Source organism: Acinonyx jubatus, chromosome C2 (assembly GCF_027475565.1).
Source record: "Acinonyx jubatus isolate Ajub_Pintada_27869175 chromosome C2, VMU_Ajub_asm_v1.0, whole genome shotgun sequence".
Taxonomy (NCBI): Eukaryota; Metazoa; Chordata; class Mammalia; order Carnivora; family Felidae; genus Acinonyx; species Acinonyx jubatus.
The window spans coordinates 111,437,572-111,455,840 of NC_069384.1; the positions used below are offsets into that span (position 1 = coordinate 111,437,572).

Below are 18,269 nucleotides of genomic sequence, written 5' to 3' on the forward strand. Positions count from 1 at the left end.
TTTCTAGGAGTGTTAAAATCAGATTAAACTGATCAAGGAAACCACTGACAGAACCAGTTACAAAAAGCCATGAAAAGAATCTAAGGAAAGGAGGAACGGTCTCTCCATTATAGCTGGTGATGATACAAGTTTCAAGGATTAGGAGCTGGAACAAATACACACACACACACACACACACACACTTTAGGCCTGATAATTCATTTATTTATCTTACTTACTGAGCACCTTCTGTATGCCAGGTACTCTTCTAGGAGATTCAGTACTGAACAAATGAGACAAAGTTTCTCATGGAGAAACATTATAGCTGAACGAGTGGACATAAGAAATCAATAAATTAATTTAGGGGCACCTGGATGGCTCAGTTGGTTAAAGTGTCCAACTTTGGCTCAGGTCATGATCTCCTGGTTCAGGGTTTGATGCCCTGCATCAGGCTCTGTGCTGACAGCCCAGAGCCTGGAGCCTGCTTCGGATTCTGTGTCTCCTCTCTCTGCCCCTCCGCCACTCGCACATTGTCTCTGTCTCTGTCTCTCTCTCAAAAATAAACATTAAAAAAAATTTTAATACATAAATTAATTTAAAATATAACATGAGGTAGTATTAACAGCTATGAAGAAAAATAAAGCAGGAGATGATGACAGAGTAACAGAGAAATGACCTTTTGGCTGGAGCGATCTGAGAAGGCCTCTCTTAGGAAGTGCCATCTGAGCTAACCCGCAGCACAGGGAGGAAACAGGCTACACAGACATCATTAAGCATCTGACTTCGGCTCAGGTCATGATCTCACAGTTTGTGAGCGAGTTGGAATCCCACATTGGGTAACCTTGAGCCCCGCTTCAGGTAAAACACAAGACCCCGGTAAGCCCCAATTCTCTCTCTCTGTCTCTTGCTCAATTACGCACACATGCTCGTTCGCTCTCTCTCTCTCAAAAAAAAAGTAGGAAAATACGAAGAAAGGAGAAAAGAAACTTAAACATTTATTGGTTCTACTTTGGCACCATTGGCAAATATTGTAATGAGAATGTATAGCTTCGGTAATTTCTAAAAGGGACATTTCTTTTGTTTCCCCCAAAAAAATAGTAAGTCAAAGATGAAAACGATTAGAAGTATGGAGTTAAGACTGCTACCAAAACAACACTCAGAGATAATCACTGTTAACTCTGGGGATTGTTTCCTCCCATTCTTTTTCCCTTGAATACTTAAATACATGCACAATACAGTGTTGTTTTAAGTACAGCTGACTTGTGCTTCTTGGCTTTAGCACACCTGAACTCAAAGGTGGAAGCCATGGAATCTAGCCATGTTTTCTGTCTTGTTTTAACTTTTCATGCTTTTAGAGTGGGCTCCAGTGACTAGTTCACCAGGGCCCCCGACCAGTCCCAACCACCTCACACCCTCACACACTTATTTAGGATCCTGCCTGCATCTGAGGACATTTGCACTTCCTGACCCTGCTCCTCAGAGCTTTGTAGCTGGGGTCTCCCTTTATAAAACACGCATGTTTCCATTTCATAAGGAATTATTTGTAAACCTGATCTTTATGTGGACATCTTTACATGTAATTTTCCGTGCACATTTCTAGTATATGTGCTGCCGAAGCAAGCACATTCCGTGCACATTTCTAATGCAAAATCAAATCTTTTATTAATCATGTTTAGCACCACCTCAGGAGTCACTGTCTAGTCATCAAGAATGAAAACTGACCAAACAGTTTACCTTTAGTTCTTTCAACAATACCTACCGTATTCACGGGCCAGTGCATGTGGCGGGGCGGGGGGGGGGGTGAGGGGGGGGGGCTACAAGAGAGACAGAATTTTTAAAGATAATTTCAGATAGTGAGACATGCTGTGAATAAAACAAGAATAACTGAGAACATAATCGGATGGAAGGGGAGAAAGGGGAACGCTATTTAGCTAGGTAGCCAGAGAAAACGTCCTGAGGAAATGGCACTAGAACCCAAGGCTCCAAGAAGAGGAGAGGTGGGAATACCAGAGGGAAGAGTAACCCAAGTACAAGCAAGAGGAAATGCATTCACCCTGAGAAAGGAAGGGGGCGTGGCAGGTCAGAGGGGCAGAAGGAAGACCATGTGGCCAGAACATCGTAGAAAGAGGGAGCAAGGTATAGATGGCCTCGGTGGCCACAGGAGAGAACCTGGATCTTGATCCTAATTGTAGTGAGAAACTATCACAAAATTATAAGTAGGGACGCGATATGATGTGATTCAGGCTTGGTGATTAGTGTGGCGGAGACTGCAGTGTAAGGAGCGAAAGGAAAGGCGGGAGCCCAGTTCGGAGGTTGCCCCTGTATCCAGCCAAGGGATGACGGTGGCACAAACCAGCGTTCCAGTAGCTATGCTGGAGAAAAGTGTCTAGATGCAGGACAGATTTTGGAGGTAACAGCGACATGATCTGCTGACGGAACCAGGATGCTTTCTGGGCCTGGGTGAACGAGGATCTACCTATGTGCTGTGAGCGATTTTCAGCCTCCCCATGGACCTTCCTTCTCGGTACTCACCTCGCTGGGCCACGGACAGAGCATGGAGACAATTACTTGTAGAATCAAAGATGAAATGTAAAACGTAGCATACCTCTCACTTACCCAAATTAGGATCAGTAGCCTGACGTTTCTTAATTTTAGCTTCAGAAATAGCAGAATAATAGGCACACGTCATCTTGATCAGCCACGTGGCTCGAACCATTGGCACTGAATATTTAGCTAAATATGCAAAAACATCTTCTTTTTTACTAAGGATTGGAACCTAAAAAGAAATAATATATTTATAAAACTCTCATATTTTCTTCATGAGACCAACCTAAAGAAAGGGAAAGCAAAACAAAGACACTAAATGCCTGCTACCTTTAACAAAGTATATTCTTGATGGCTTTTCAAACAGTACATTCTGCTTAAAAACCAAAAAAAAACAAAACAAAAAAGCCAATTTTCATTAAGAGAAAAGAATCAAAAATCTGTTCAGCACATTGACAACAGTTTCATCAGTTGTGCTTTCTTATTTATTTAAAAAAAAAAAACTTTACTTTCAGAGTCTCAGATGCAGGAAACTACTCATCATATCAACCAAATAGGGAAAATAATTTCCTGACAGTCCTCCAAGGAGTTTATCTCAAAATTGGAAGGTACGGATCAAATGAAAACCTGTCCCCATTCTACATTTCATCAAAGAACAATTTTTTTTTTTTATAAAGCTTCCTGGTTGTATCGTTTCACAATAACAATTTCCAGAAAGCTTCTAAAGTGCCTTTAGCCCAAAATTTAAAGTAGAGGCTAAAATGATGGATCAGTGAATCTCCCTAATGAACACTGAACTACAAATAGCTGGGTAATTAATTCACCGGCTGAAAGCAGGCACTAGAGGCAGTTTATTATTTCCTCCAGACCACGAAGGTATACTACTTAGCAAATTACTATCCCAATGTACCACCTGCATGTTTGAGAAGTTAACCCACTCTTCTAGAATTCCTCCTACACGTTCTAGGAACAGCCCAGTCATCTATATATAATCTATTCAACTTACGAATATAGAGTACAACAGTGAACAGAGAACACGGTACTCCATTACGGGCCCCCCAGCCAGTATAGTTAAACTCATCACTCCCGGGCTCTTCATTTATGAATGTGACACCAATCTAACCCTGACTACCTCACAGGGTGGTTAGAAGGGTAAAGTAAAAAAAGGGGCATCTGGGTGGCTCAGTCAGTTTAAGTGTCTCTTAACATCAGCTCAGGTCATAATCTCACAGTTTGTCAGTGCAAGCCTCGAGTTGGGCTCTGTGCTGACAGTGCAGAGCCTACTTGGCATTCTCTCTCTCTGCCCCTCCCTCATTCACTCAATATGTGCGCACTCTCTCTCAAAATAAATAAATTTTTTTTTTTTTTTAAAAAGGGTAAAGGGGCGCCTGAGTGGCTCAGTCAGTTAAGCAACTGACTTCGGCTCATGTCAGGATCTCATGGTTCTTGAGTTAACAGCTCGGAGCCTAGAGCCTGCTTTAGATTCTGTCTCCCTCTTTCTGTGCCCCTCCCCCACTCACACTCTGTCTCTGTCTCTAAAAAAAAGAAAAGAAAAGAAGGGTAAGGTAGAAGAATGACATGTATCAAAACTGGAATGGTTTTCATTTTGTTGCCAGTTCCAAAGATTTCTCCATGCCAGCCAAAGTATTTTCAAGCCATGGACCTGACCCTCTCCTAAGAGGGCCTTGGACACTACAACCACAGATATCAAGAGCCCTGGTTTCTATGCCCCAAAGTCTCGCTTGATTGTATATTGGAAACCCAGACTTCAAACCAGCTGATTCTGACAGCATGGCATTTTTCTCGTAGTCAATTCCTCCTTTAGACAGTGGATATTTTCTATCACTCATATGTTACAAATTTGAGTGTTCACACACTTGGTACAAAGTGTGAGCCTAGGATTAAAAGGGAAGTATTTTTTTGTACACAGCCCTTTAAAACAAGCTGTTACACCTGGTTCTTACCAAAGAAACACCCGGTTGGACACTGAGATGCAGCTGCCCGTATACTGTATGTGATGGGCAATTTAACAGACTTTTGATCATGGACAGTTCCAGCCCTGGGTGCTGACTTTAAACATAACCCCCATGCCAGAGGCAGCTACACTGCACAAACATACCTAAAAGGAAGATGAAAGTCTTATAAGCCAAAGCTGGAAGGCTTCCTTCTCTGCAGACCACAGTGACACACTTTAACATGAAAATTTCCTGAAAATTTCATTTATAAGACACGTTGTTCATGGAGCACAAGACTATGGGTTTACAGACTACTGTTTAAGCCAAGGACAAGAAAAGCACAGGCTTATACACTCCATGCAAGACTTGAGCTGCTGCCTTTCATTGGAACATATAGTCTGAGAAAGTTAAATTTTAGTTGCCAAGGCCAAGTTGCCTCTCAGTCAGATGTACCAAAAAAATTACAAGATCAAGGTCTAAAAATTAGGCAAATGCAAAAAAGTGAATGTACCATCCCCAAAGAAACATTACTAATAGCGTCTTTTACAGATGCCTAAAGGATTTCCTTTGAATAACTGACAGAAGGAAAATAAAAATTTGAACATGTTAAATGTTCAGATGAAATAGCAAACAAAGCTAAGTCACAGGTCTTCAACATGAACAAGCCAGGGCATACCTCCAGTTCAGTGCCCCTACTGGCAGAACCCTGTAAGAAATGGTTAGCTCAAATAAAAGGAATTAAAATTCAGAAGAATGTATGTGAAGGTTATTTAATTAAGGAAGAAGACACATTGATGGCTTTGTCAAATTCATAGTTTGGGCCAACTCAGGAAGGAAATTATGTTTACAGTGATTGACTTCCTCACAGGCATGGATTCCATTTTCAGCAAAGAAACCATCTGACTACAACTTGTAGCTGAACCTAGGCAAATACTGGGCAGCTGTTTCATTTCTAAATCAAGCTAGAGCTGCATCTAAGTACTAAGAGAAAACTAAGACACCTAGCATGTGATGGTTTTTCATCCATGGAAAGGCTGTACCACCGTGTATTGCCTTTCCCCTTAGATAAAGGTCACTGTCAACACCCTCTGTTCACTAAGCAGAGGTGGAGGCAAATGGAAATTACATAGACCACAGTAATCAACGTCACCTGAAGTGAAGAAGCCATACCTAGTGAACTGTTTAAGAGCCAGAAGGATATCCCTAGAGGCCATAGGTCTCTTTTTCCAAATCTAACTATGACCATGGTGGAGTTAAAAGTCCCTTTATAGGCCATTTTTTTACCTCTCTGTGGCTGAATACATGGGAGATCTGTGGAGTTGTACCATAACAGAAAACTAGGTTCAGAAACTTGATTGATCCCATATAGGAAACTATTTTGAACTCGAGTACACAGCTGGAAGAGGACCCAAGATCTTAGCAGGAAAATTAAGGTCTTCTGCATTAAATCATCTCAGAAATAAATACCAGAAATTAAAGAAGTATTTGAACTTTCTACTATGAAGAACATGTAAAGAATGAAATCTTTCACCCAGTTCTGAAAGAGCTTTTGCCTTTTTAAGAGGATGAAATGCTCAGGAAGGGAGGAATAGGGAGGGGCTCCTCAAATGCCCAAGAAATGAATACTTGAAGGCATAGTTAATGGTTTTATAAAGACAACAAGTTTATCTTCACAAAGAATTAATGTCAGGGCTTACCTGAGGAACACCTGACTTGGCCAGAGGCAGCTCCTAATAAAGAGAGAAGAACACTGGCTAATACAATGCACTGTAATTCATCTCCCTCCTCAAAGATGAGAAACCACTACCTACACACACCCCTCAAGCAAGGGCATCAATTCCTCACCATTATTTGCTTTCAGGAAATGTCCAAAAAATGGGATTCTAAAAACGTATTTAAAAAGGAAAACCTAAAAAGAAAGATGTCAGGCTGGCTACATGGAAATTGAAGGTACGACCCAACACGGAGGGTATGAACTATTGGTAGAAAGCCATCACAAAGGCTGTCCTTTGACTTAGGGGGCCTTCAGATCCAATTTACAGGTCATAGAGTACCCACATGGTAAATGTTCACTACTGGACAAGAAATGCTACACGGTTCAGCCGGTGATGAGACAGGCATAACCTGAGTAGCAAGGGGCGATTATGTGGACTGCTATGCTTTTCAAGGATTTCAGTTGCTCTGAACCACGAAAATACGTGAAAGGCAACACAATACTACGGAGGCACGAGGGCAAAAGAAAGCCAATGGTGGCGATAGGCACTATTTTCAAAGAGTTGCTTTAGAAAATAAGCAAGCAAATACAAAAAGGAGCTCTTCTCTAAACCAGGCCTGCGCCACACCAGGTAACGAACACTCACTATCAAGGACAGAAAATAGACACCCCTAAGACTAAAGGGTTTCAGGCAAGTTGAGGAAGACACTTGGGTTACTTGGAAGGTGTGCCAGAAGCCAGAGATGAAGACTAAGAGGTAGGGTAGAGCTCTCCTCTAAATTTCAAAAGACATTTGATAGGATTTGGACATTTGATAGGATTTGATAGGATGAGATTGTTGAATCTGTATTATTTCCCACTTGAGGAAAAATGATCAAAGGCAAAGATTTTAAAAGAACCCTCGCTTTCCACATCCCGTCCCCCAAAAAGGTAGAAGCTATAAATAAACCTGTCCATTCTGCTCTAAAATTTTTTCAAAGAAGTTTTCAAGCATGCACAGAATCACTACTGTACCTATTAGGAAGGAGACAGCTTAAAGAATTTGGATTGGTACTTTTCAAGACAAGGAAATAACATCAAAGCAAGAATTTCTGTGTAACAGATTTTGGACATCCTGGCCTAAGAAAATAGAAAAAAAAAAATACTGGAAATTAATGAACTCTTATGGTCTGTTCTCGATTTTAAAAACTTGTCTACCGGGGCGCCTGGGTGGCTCAGTCAGTTGAGCGTCTGACTTCAGCTCAGGTCATGATCTCGCGGTCCGTGAGTTCGAGCCCCGCGTCAGGCTCTGGGCTGATGGCTCGGAGCCTGGAGCCTGCTTCCGATTCTGTGTCTCCCTCTCTCTCTGTCCCTCCCCCATTCATGCTCTGTCTCTCTCTGTCTCAAAAATAAATAAACATTAAAAAAAATTTAAAAAATAAAAAATAAAAACTTGTCTACCTAACGTCCACATAAATTGCTTCCTGTGTGGAACATTTAGGTCAAGACGTCCTAGGCACCAGGTGCCATCACAACAAAGGGGCAAAGAGCATATATGCAGCACCTGCCAGTGAGGCTTTGGGTTTTGGAACGAACAGGGGGAAACAAGTACGTACTTGAACGTTAGCTCGAACATCGTGATTTCTAGAAGACCACAATTAAAGTAACATTAGAAATACTTAATACCTTTTTTGCCAAAATAGCAAGTGGTTTATTTCCTGCTAAGTCAGAGAACCAACTATGAATTGCACTCTGGGATCGAGCAGTAACCAGCCAGTAATTATCTTTAGCATTAACTTGTGGTTTCTTCTTTCCGGTGTCCTGGAAAGTGTTAAGCTTTAGTTTCTCAGCTAATATGCTGCTGAAATAAGCTGCAATCTGTGGAAACAAGAAAAAAAGAAAAAGTTTGATGACAATAAACAAGTATGTTAGTAATGTATATTCGTATTTTATTTTTGTTTTATGAGAGTATCTTCAAACAGCCGTCAGAAAATAAAATGGCAATTTAAAATGTGATTTCCTTATACTAACATGATGCAAAAACTCCCACAGCACCTTTGTTCCACTATTAACAAGTGGTTCAAGGAAAAAAGAAGAGCCTTTGAGAATCTCTGATAAGATGAAATTAATTACATCCTGAATAAATTTCAAGACAATGGGTTCTGCTTTAATCTTCAGCTGTACTTCTTTTTCACACTACACACAAATTTGGAAGAGAATATTTTTCCTGAGAGGTGTTACAGACAAAAGCAGAAAGCCTGGTAATCACACAGTAATCATTCTTTTTCTTGTTTCATCTTAATAGCATATATTTTTGGAAAGGAAACTCTGTATTTACACTCAGTGCTTTCTAAAAACGAGACAAGAAAAATTTGTTTAAGTGGAAAATTACAAAAGGTTCGATTAAATTAAGTATTCAACATTTTTGACTGGGCCGCCAATTTTAGGAGTACAAGTATTTCAAGAGAAAGCTACTGTTACCTGCTCTGAATAGAATAAAGTAGCAAAGGGAGCTTCTGTGAACGACTGTGGCATTTCGTAGTAACCGAACTAAAAGAGGACATAAGAAGAAAGGCACAAGAAGGAAAGGGATGAATACCTAAAAATCAAGTGAATCCACCTAAGACTTGTCGGAATTTCCAAGAATCATATTTCATTCCCTGGGAGTTCTTTAATAAGATACAAGCACAATTTCTAGTAAATATCTCTAGTAAGGTTAGCAGACAGTGGTAACCATGATTACAATAAAATACTTACCCTGAAAGTAAACAAACCCTGAAATACAAACCCTGAAACAAAATAAGAGTCACAGCCTTGGTTAAGGCTCATGAGTCAATAATTAGTCTATAGGCTGGAATACAGTTGTAAAAATTAGTAAAGTTTATCTATACTTTTTTATTTTTTATTTTTGAGATGGAATGAAATCTGGCCATTTGCAGCAACATGGATGGAACTAGAGGGTGTTATGCTAAGTGAAATAAGCCAGGCAGAGAAAGACACTCATATGTGGATCTTGAGAAACTTTACAGAAGACCACGAGGGAGGGGAAGGGCAAAAAGAAAAATTACAGAGAGGGAGGGAGGCAAACCATAAGAGACTCCTAAGGATTAACAAACTAAGGGGAAAGGGGGTGATGGGCACAGAGGAGGGATGTGCCCTGGGTGTTGTTGGGAATGATCACTGGGTGTTGTATGGAAACCAATTTGACAATAAATTATATTTTTTAAAAAAATAATAGAAGGATATATATTGTGCTCCTAAAAAATAAAATAATTTTTTTTATTTTTATTTTTTTAGAGAAACAGTGTGAGAGCAGGGGAGAGGGGTAAAGGGAGGGATGGAAGGAGGAAGGGCGGGGGAGACGGGTGGTAGAGAGAGAATCTTAAGTAGGGCTAGATCCCACAACCATGACATCATAACCTAAGCCAACAAAGAATCCGACACTCAACCACTGTGCCACCCAGACACCCAGCTGGTATGCTTTTTCTTAATGTGAATTGCCATTCCTTGATCTTTGTGATTTATGGACAATAAAAAAAAGTCTATTTTGGTGTGTTGATATAATATGGTAATAAAAACTTAGAAGAATTGGAAAAAAATTTTGAGCTTTCCTTTTTTTTTAAACAAAAAACTTCATAGTATGTTTTAAGTAAATGTTTGCAGAATGTTGCAACAGAAAATATATTAAAAGTGAAAATGTAGCAATTATAGTTGTCTAGATACAAGCAACCAATAGCAACAAATTGTTTAATTTTAAATTTCTCAATTAATATCTAGTCTTCACACCAAGAACTTAAAATACCTACTTACACAGATTGTTTCATATTTAAAAAGTCTCTTACTTGCAATTATGTATGAGTATTTAATCATAATAAATGTATAAAAATGTTTTTAAAAACTAGTCAGCGATCTGTTTTGTAACTATGTATTTAATAACAATGGAACAGGTGACTATATGTCTTATGTCTACATCTTAAACCCTGTGAACAACTGCATATTGTAAACTAAAATTCCCTAAAAAGAGAAAAAAGAAAATCAAAATGAACGTGCACTTAATTTTATATTCACATTATTCCAAACCTAAAAAACCAAATAGCCTCATTCCCAAGTCCCAATGCCTACCTCCAAGTAACCACTTTGCTTAGTTTCATAGGTCTTTCCGGTGTTGCTTCAGGTGAATACACATGAACACAAATAGGTTATTTTTTTTTTTATGTATGTACCTCTTTATGTGCTTTAGTACACGTCTAAGTCTTCCACATCTATCTATATATGGAGAATTTCTCATTTATTTTTACAAATAATGCACTGTGTGGGGTACCACATTTTATTGAATCAAGCCCCTGTTAATGGACACTTGGAGTGTTTTTTCCAAACTCTATTATAGATCACATTAAAATGAACAATCTTTCCTATTTGTCATTTCACACATGTACAGCTACAGATTTCAGATAAATTTCCAGAATTCAGATTGTATGATTCTGAAATTTTAATCAGCATTTGTTAAATTGCCCTCCATAAGCTTTATACCAATTTGCACTCCATCAGACAAGGTAGGAGAGATAAAGTTTAATTTAAAACTTGTTTCCATCCACCCAAAGCTATTTTGAAAGTAATTCATTTCATGCGAAAATGGAAAAAAGTTTAGGGACTACAGTATAGTTCATGTATTCCATATTTATAAGATCAAATTCCCTTCAGAAGGTTTGAATCCTTGAGTAAATCTCACAGGAAGGGTTGACAGCAGCAGAAGTTGTAATGGATGTTATTTCCATTTATTCAGTTATTTAAATTGACATAAAACTTGATACAACAGAATAGTTTGGCAGTTCGTATCAAGAGACACACAGCAGTCATACTTTCTGTTATGGACCGAATTGTGTTACCCCAAAATTCAGATGTGGAAGCCCTAATCCCCAGTATGATTGCATTTGGAGACAGGGCCTTTAAAAGCGGTTAAGGTCAAATGAAGTCTTAATGGTGGGGCCGAATCCAGTGGACTGGCTTCCTTATAAGAGGAAGAAACACCAGAAATACATGCACACAGAGAAAAGCCCATGTGAGGACACAGTGAGAGGCCAGCCTTGCACAAGCCAAGGAGAGGGGCCTCACAAGAACCCAGACCTACTGACACCCTGATCTTGACTACCAGACCCCTCAACTGTGAGAAAATAAATATTCTCAGAAAATCACATTTCTGTTGTTTAAGCCACCAGTTTGTGGTACTTTGTTATGATGGCCCTAAGAGACTAATACACCTTCTACCCAAGTGACATGCTTCTGGGAATTTACCCTAAAGAACAAAAGCTACATGTTCAAATATGACTACAACCTCTTCATAAATAACCTTAAGAAATTGGCAACAGGCTGGGGCGCCTGGGTGGCGCAGTCGGGTAAGCATCTGTCTCTTGATCTCGGCTCAGGTCATGATCTCACAGTTTGTGAGTTCGAGCTCCTCACAGGGCTCTCCCTCTGATAGCACAGAGCCTGCTTGGGATTCTGTCTCTCCTTCTCTCTGCCCCTTCCTGCTTGTGCGCTCACTCTAAATAAATGAATAAATAAATAATCTGTTTAAAAAAAGAAAAAAAAGAAATTGGCAACAGGCTAATTGCTGTATACTAGCAGTTTCAGGTCATTCTAGAACATAAACGATGGCATGTTCGTTATCTGTCCATCAATAATTATTAAAATGAATACTTCCGGCCTCAAGAAAAAATATATACTAAATGATGTTACTTTTTTAAAAAACATAAGGAAGACAAAAAAATTCTGGAGGTGGATGGTGATGACAGTTATACCACAATGTGACTTAACGCCAAAGAACTGTACATCTTAAAATGTTAAAATGGCAAGTTTTGTTTATTTTACCACAATTTTTTAAAAATGCCAATTACAGTATACACATAATTGTAGCTGTGATGTTAAAAGTGTATGAAGATTGGAAAAAGACAAAACTAAAATCACTGTGTTCAGTTGATGGCATGATCTGTAGAAAATGCCTGTTCTCTTTCACACTGTTTAAATATTTCAGTTGATTAGCAAACTGTCAATTACATGTGCATGTGTGTACATGTGCAAACAAAGAGATCTTAAATGATACACAAACCTCTAACAATGGTTATTTCTGGGTAAGGAGAAGAAAATACATTCTTTTCATTTTTATGTATGATGCTTTCAATTTAATATTTCAATATTCAGAAAATAAAAACAACTCAAAAAGGATGAAAAAAGCAAATTTTAAAAGAATACAAACAGAAACAAATAATTCCACCCATATACGTAATTGTTAACATAACCACACAGAAAAAAATTTTTAATTCAAAAAATTTTGGGAGCACCTGGATGGCTCAGTCGGTTGAGTGCCCGACTTCAGCTCAGGTCACAATCTCACAGTTCACGAATTCAAGACCCATAACGGGCTCTGTACTGAGAGCTCAGAGCCTGGAGCCTGGTTCAGATTCTGTGTCTCCCTCTCTCTCTGCCCCTCCCCTGCTCACGCTCTCCCTCTCTCTCAAAAACAAATAAAAACATTTTTTAAAAATTTAAAAATTAAAAAAAAAGAGGGGCGCCTGGGTGGCTCAGTCAGTTAAGCGTCCAACTTCAGGTCAGGTCATGATCTCGCGGTTCGTGAGTTCAAGCCCCACGTCAGGCTCTGTGCTGACAGCTCAGAGCCTGGAGCCTGTTTCAGATTCTGTGTCTTCCTCTCTCTCTGACCCTCCCCCGCTCATGCTCTGTCACTAAAATAAATAAACGTTAAAACATAAATAAAAATTAAAATTAAAAAAAAGAAAAATTTTATGACAACAATGACTCTATACCCTTAATGAAAATTAATCTAAGGACAAAAAGTATTACAGGAAAATTATAAATTTTACATAGTAACTTTGTTGTTGGAATAACATTGGTATAGTCTATTCTAGAACTTTTTTATGTGTATTTTAAGACAGAGTAAATAAATACATTGAATTTACTGAAAGCCAGGGTTCTCACTTTGGGAGAAGAGAGAGAGAAAGATGGAACATAAAACAGGAAAAACCCTGTGATATTGCATAAGAACTGGTGGATGGATGCAACGAAGGAAAGAAAAAGGAGAGAAGAAACAAATCTATGTGTTGTTTCCCATCTCTGTCCACTGAAATGACCTACACGTTATGATACTCTAGTAGCAATCAGCATGCCAAACATCCAGATCTGGGCTGGGGCACAGAAAGAACATGAACCTAAAATACATTATTATATCAAAAGTGAGGAAACGCTCAAAGAATGATGGAGGTGTCAAAAGCACCCAAGAAACAGGTTAAAGGTGCTCTCCCCCCACAAAGTAAGAGACAATTTAAACACCAAAATGAGAAAAGATGACACATCAAATATTAAAGAGTCCAAGGTTCAAAGTGATACTAAAATATGGGGGGTCAGTGCACCTGGCTGGCTCAGTGGGTGGGAAATGCAACTCTTGATCTTTGTGAGTTACAGCCCCACGTTGGGAGTGGAGATTACTTTAAAAAAAGAAGGAAGGGGCGCCTGGGTGGCGCAGTCTGTTAAGCGTCCGACTTCAGCCAGGTCACGATCTCGCGGTCCGGGAGTTCGAGCCCCGAGTCAGGCTCTGGGCCGATGGCTCAGAGCCTGGAGCCTGTTTCTGATTCTGTGTCTCCCTCTCTCTCTGCCCCTCCCCTGTTCATGCTCTGTCTCTCTCTGTCCCAAAAATAAATAAACGTTGGAAAAAAAAAAAAAAGGCAGGCAGGCAGGAAGGAAGGAAGGAAGGGGGAAGGAAGGAAGTGTTTGGGGCTCCGGGAGAAAGAAAGAAAGAAAGAAAGAAAGAAGAGGGGCGCCTGGGTGGCTCAGTCAGTTAAGTGTCCGACTTCAGCTCAGGTCACGATCTCTCCGTCTGTGAGTTCGAGCCCTATGTCGGGCTCTGGGCTGATGGCTCAGAGCCCGGAGCCTGCTTCCGATTCTGTGTCTCCCTCTCTCTCTGTCCCTCCCCCATTCATGCTCTGTCTCTCTCTGTCTCAAAAATAAATAAACGTTAAAAAAAAAAATTTTTTTAAATAAAAATTAAAAAAAAGAAAAAGAAAGGAAAGAGAAAAGAAGAGAAAAGAAAAGAAAAGAAAAAGAAGAGAAGAGAAGAGAAGAGAAGAGAAGAGAAAAGAAGAGAAAAGAAGAGAAAAGAAGAGAAAAGAAGAGAAAAGAAGAGAAAAGAAGAGAAAAGAAGAGAAAAGAAAAGAAAAGAAAAGAAAAGAAAAGAAAAGAAAAGAAAAGAAAAGAAAAGAAAAGAAAAGAAAAGAGAAATGGAAGTGTTTGGGGCTCGGGCTGGCTCAGTCGGTAGTGCAGGCTCTCTCTTAATCTCAGGGTGGTGAGTTGAAGCCCCACGTTGGACGTGGAACCTACTTAAAAAAATAAAATAAAACAATAAAAAATAAAGGGTAGGGTGCCTGGGTGGCTCAGTCGGTTGAGTGTCCGACTTTGGCTCGGGTCGTGATCTCACGGTTCGTGAATTCGAGCCCCCACAGCTCTGTCAGCACAGAGTCTGCCTCGGATCCTCTGTCCCCTTCTGTCTCCCTCAAAAATAAACAAACATTAAAATAATAGTAATAATAAATAAAAATAAATTCTAAAATGAGATGTCCATTTACACAAGAATGGCAATAATGTATGAGAAAAGACAATTGGAAAACCTGCATTTTGCAACTGCCAGCAAAATGAATCATTCAGCAAGCATCATGAACTGATGATAAAATCACACGACGAAATTTTATTGAAGAACAGCATATTCACTTGGTCTCAAACTATCACCCGAAAGAGTCTACAACAAGGAAAAGATAACTACTTTTACAATATAAAGAGAAGACACCACCTTTGGTGCTCAAACTCAGTATAACCAGTAATGGGCAAACTGGCATTGTATGACTGCTGATATACAATATAGTCTTCTTACCAAAAATATTTAACCTGAAACTTATCATGAAAAACAATCAGACAAATCTAGAATATAGGACTAGAATATAAGACAAATGTATCTTTTTTTAATGTTTTATTTATTTTTGAGAGAGTGTAAGTGGGGGAGGGGCCAAGAGAGGGGGCAGAGGGTCTGAAGTGGGCTCTGTGCTGAGACCAGCAAGCCCAATGCAGAGCTCAAACTCATAAAGTGAGATCGTGACCTGAGCTGAAGTCAGATGCTCAACCCACTGAGCCACCCAGGTGCCCCTGGACGGCACTCTTCTAAAATGGCAACTCTGAAATCCCCCAAAAAAACACCACCATGAGAAAAGGTGGAGCGCAATCCTGTACCAGGTTACAATAGACTGAAAGGACAGGACAACCAAATGCAATGCACGATTCCTAACTGGGTCCTACAGCAGGACAGTATGCAAGATATCCTGGGAATCCTGAATATGGATTGTGGTTTAAATAACACTAATTAATCAACATTAACTATCAAGAGTGTCACACACACTTTTTCAGAAGGTTTAGGAAATAGACAATTTGCATTACCTTTGATGGGTTAATTACAATATTTCTGGCTGAGCCATGTTCATCTCCAGTAAAGGCTGGCTGATTGTTGAAGCCTTGTTTCACATTCACAGCAGTAAGTTCATCCTGGTCAAGAAAAAGTATCAATTAATCAGAAGGACATAAAAACTCCAACTTAACCCGATAACACTGCAGCCTAATGACCGACTACACTATACTCTGGAAAAGAGAACTGTTGAACACACATCAAAGAGAGAGCAGAAATTCAACGTTTAAAACCAGTACACAAACATACAGAGAATGATGAAGTAAATGTGGCAAAATATTAACAACTGTTAACTTTAGGTAGAGGGTACGTGGGTGTTCATGACACTCTTCTCTTAATTATTCTGTAAGTTTAAAATGTTTTAACAAGTTAGGAAAAGAAAAAAATGAGCAAAAACCCTCCCCACATGCAGAAAACATAAAATCCCAGAATCTGTATACTGGAATTGTTTCTAGAGACCCTATAGTTGGGCTCTCCCTTCCCTGCCAGCCCCTATGCACATCTCTATTTTATGTTCAAGAAAAATGGCTCACTCCACTTACCTAAGACCCCATAGCAAGTTAAAGACAGAAATGAAGGGTTCATAGGCACAAGCTTTATAATAAACACAACACCATGACCAGCAACATGTGAAGGAAGTTTAGGGCTTGCAAAATTCTTCCGTACATGTTGGCTCACTTGATGATATTTACCAATTCTAAGGTAAATGGTAAGTAAGGATCTTCATGCCCATTTATAAACAAGAAGAATGAGGCTCCCTAAGCTAGCACAGTAACTGGACAGAGCCAGCACTGAAATGCTGTCTCCTCAACCCAAGGCTAGGAAGAGAAATCTCCACGACTCCATGCCACCAAAGTACTAATGCCATATGAAAATGTGGTCTAAAAATATGTAGCCACAACTCATACTCTCCTTAAAAACATCTCCTACTGGATATAGGAAAAATATTCTTCCCAAGGTCACATCAGAAATAGCCCAAGGCTTTAAAAAAAAAAAAAAAGAGAGAGAGAGAAGGAGGAGAAGAATACAACCACCACTTTATCCAGCCCAAATCATTGAGCTATGGAACTAAATCAGAGTTCCTAAAATATAGACTTGAAAGAGTAAAGGGGAAAAGTTGAGTAAATGAAGCTACCTTCTCTTCCCCTCACTCTAAACGAAGAAAAGTTCTTAGTTAACTGTTGGGGTAATGCTAGCCATAGCACAAAAATGAGAACATATACTTAACATATACTCTGTAGTTGCTGCAAGTAGAAAATGAAAAAAAAAAAAAAAAAAACTGATCAAAGTCACTGCTGTGATGAAGCAGAAAGCCTTAGGACAAAATAGTTTATGACATATAAGCACCTGAAAGGTCAGCCTGGCTGAGAGCCGAGGTCTCTTGGAGACGTGCCATGGAACTTAACTTAATTGTGTATATACTCTACCTAACATCTTGGCAAGCCACTGTTTTTGGCAAGCTTTCAAAAGACCCCACTACAGGAAGTTTAGCTCTATGATAATCAAGTCTCCTCCAAGCACGAAGGTCACTGAAATCGTGACCTGCACAGAAAATGAGTTGCATACACCTATCAACACTGAGTCTCAAACTGCTCCCACTTGTTCAAACTAATTATTTGAAAATCTAGGGCAAAACTACATAATGCATATTATAAGTCAGAAAGGCGTCAGTCAACTTAAAGCGAGTGCGCTGACAAAATTTCTATAGTCTCAGAGTCTAAGAAAGAAGGGGGACAAATGGGGTCAGAAAGGAAATGGGATGAGAAAAATGAATTTTTATCTTTGATTTACCATCAGAGTATTACAAGAAACATTAATTGAGTAACAGCATATGTTTTTACTAGAAACACATCTGGCTTAATCAAGAAGAAATGTGTGAGGCTTTCAGGACCAGTTAGTTCCATTTAAGGCTGCTTCGCATTCTATTCTAAAGGTACACAGACTCAGCTGCTCACCGTACTTGACTGCTAACTGCTAGCCTGGAGAGATAGGTTCTGCAAACATATGCATGCGTGCACACGTACACACACTCCTCAGAAGAAAAAGAACATGGAACCGTGGTTACTGGTCAACCACATCAGATTTTCCTCACACTAAGATCCACACAGGTACTGCTGGAAGCCTTGAGTTCTGAGAACATTTTATCTTGTATTCTAAGTGGCACAAAAACACTTCCAGAACCTTCATCACTACCAATGCCCTCTCCGAGTCAGGGCCCCCATTAATCTCATGCTTGGACATACCAATGGCTCCTAACTGGTCTCCTTGCTTCTACGACTGCCCCCTGGAAGGCTTTTTCAACACAGCAGCCACAGGGAGCTTTTTAAAACTTCAGGAAGACTATGTTACTCCTGCTCAAAAGCCGCATTAACTCCCCAACTCTGGGTATAAGCAAAGGCCCTACGATGTCCCACAAGTCCCTAATGCTATTCCCTTTCTGACCTCATTCCTCACCACACTTGCCTTAGCTGACTCGACTCCAACCACACTGGTCTTCTTGCAACTCTTCAAGCAGGCCTGCTGGATGGCCTCTAGCCTCCGGGCCACTGTGCTGTCTGTTCCCTCAGCCTGCATGGCTTTCCCT

At 39.8% G+C, this 18,269-nt stretch overlaps 1 protein-coding gene across 7 annotated transcripts in view; it reads right to left on the reverse strand.

Moving 5' to 3' along the window:
* The window catches only part of MED12L (mediator complex subunit 12L), a 334,106-nt gene that overhangs the window by 286,125 nt on the left and 29,712 nt on the right, over window positions 1-18,269 (reverse strand). For 4 of the 7 annotated variants that reach the window (XM_053221299.1, XM_053221301.1, XM_053221302.1 and 1 more), the window contains exons 3-5: window positions 15,661-15,765; window positions 7,858-8,049; window positions 2,596-2,755 (exon numbers count right to left, since the gene is read on the reverse strand). In XM_053221299.1, the coding sequence (XP_053077274.1) occupies window positions 2,596-2,755; window positions 7,858-8,049; window positions 15,661-15,765 (457 nt within the window). Of the gene's footprint in view, window positions 1-2,595; window positions 2,756-6,175; window positions 6,209-7,857; window positions 8,050-8,652; window positions 8,722-15,660; window positions 15,766-18,269 lie in introns of all 7 variants that reach the window. The other 3 variants (XM_053221297.1, XM_053221298.1, XM_053221300.1) reach the window with 1 other exon arrangement.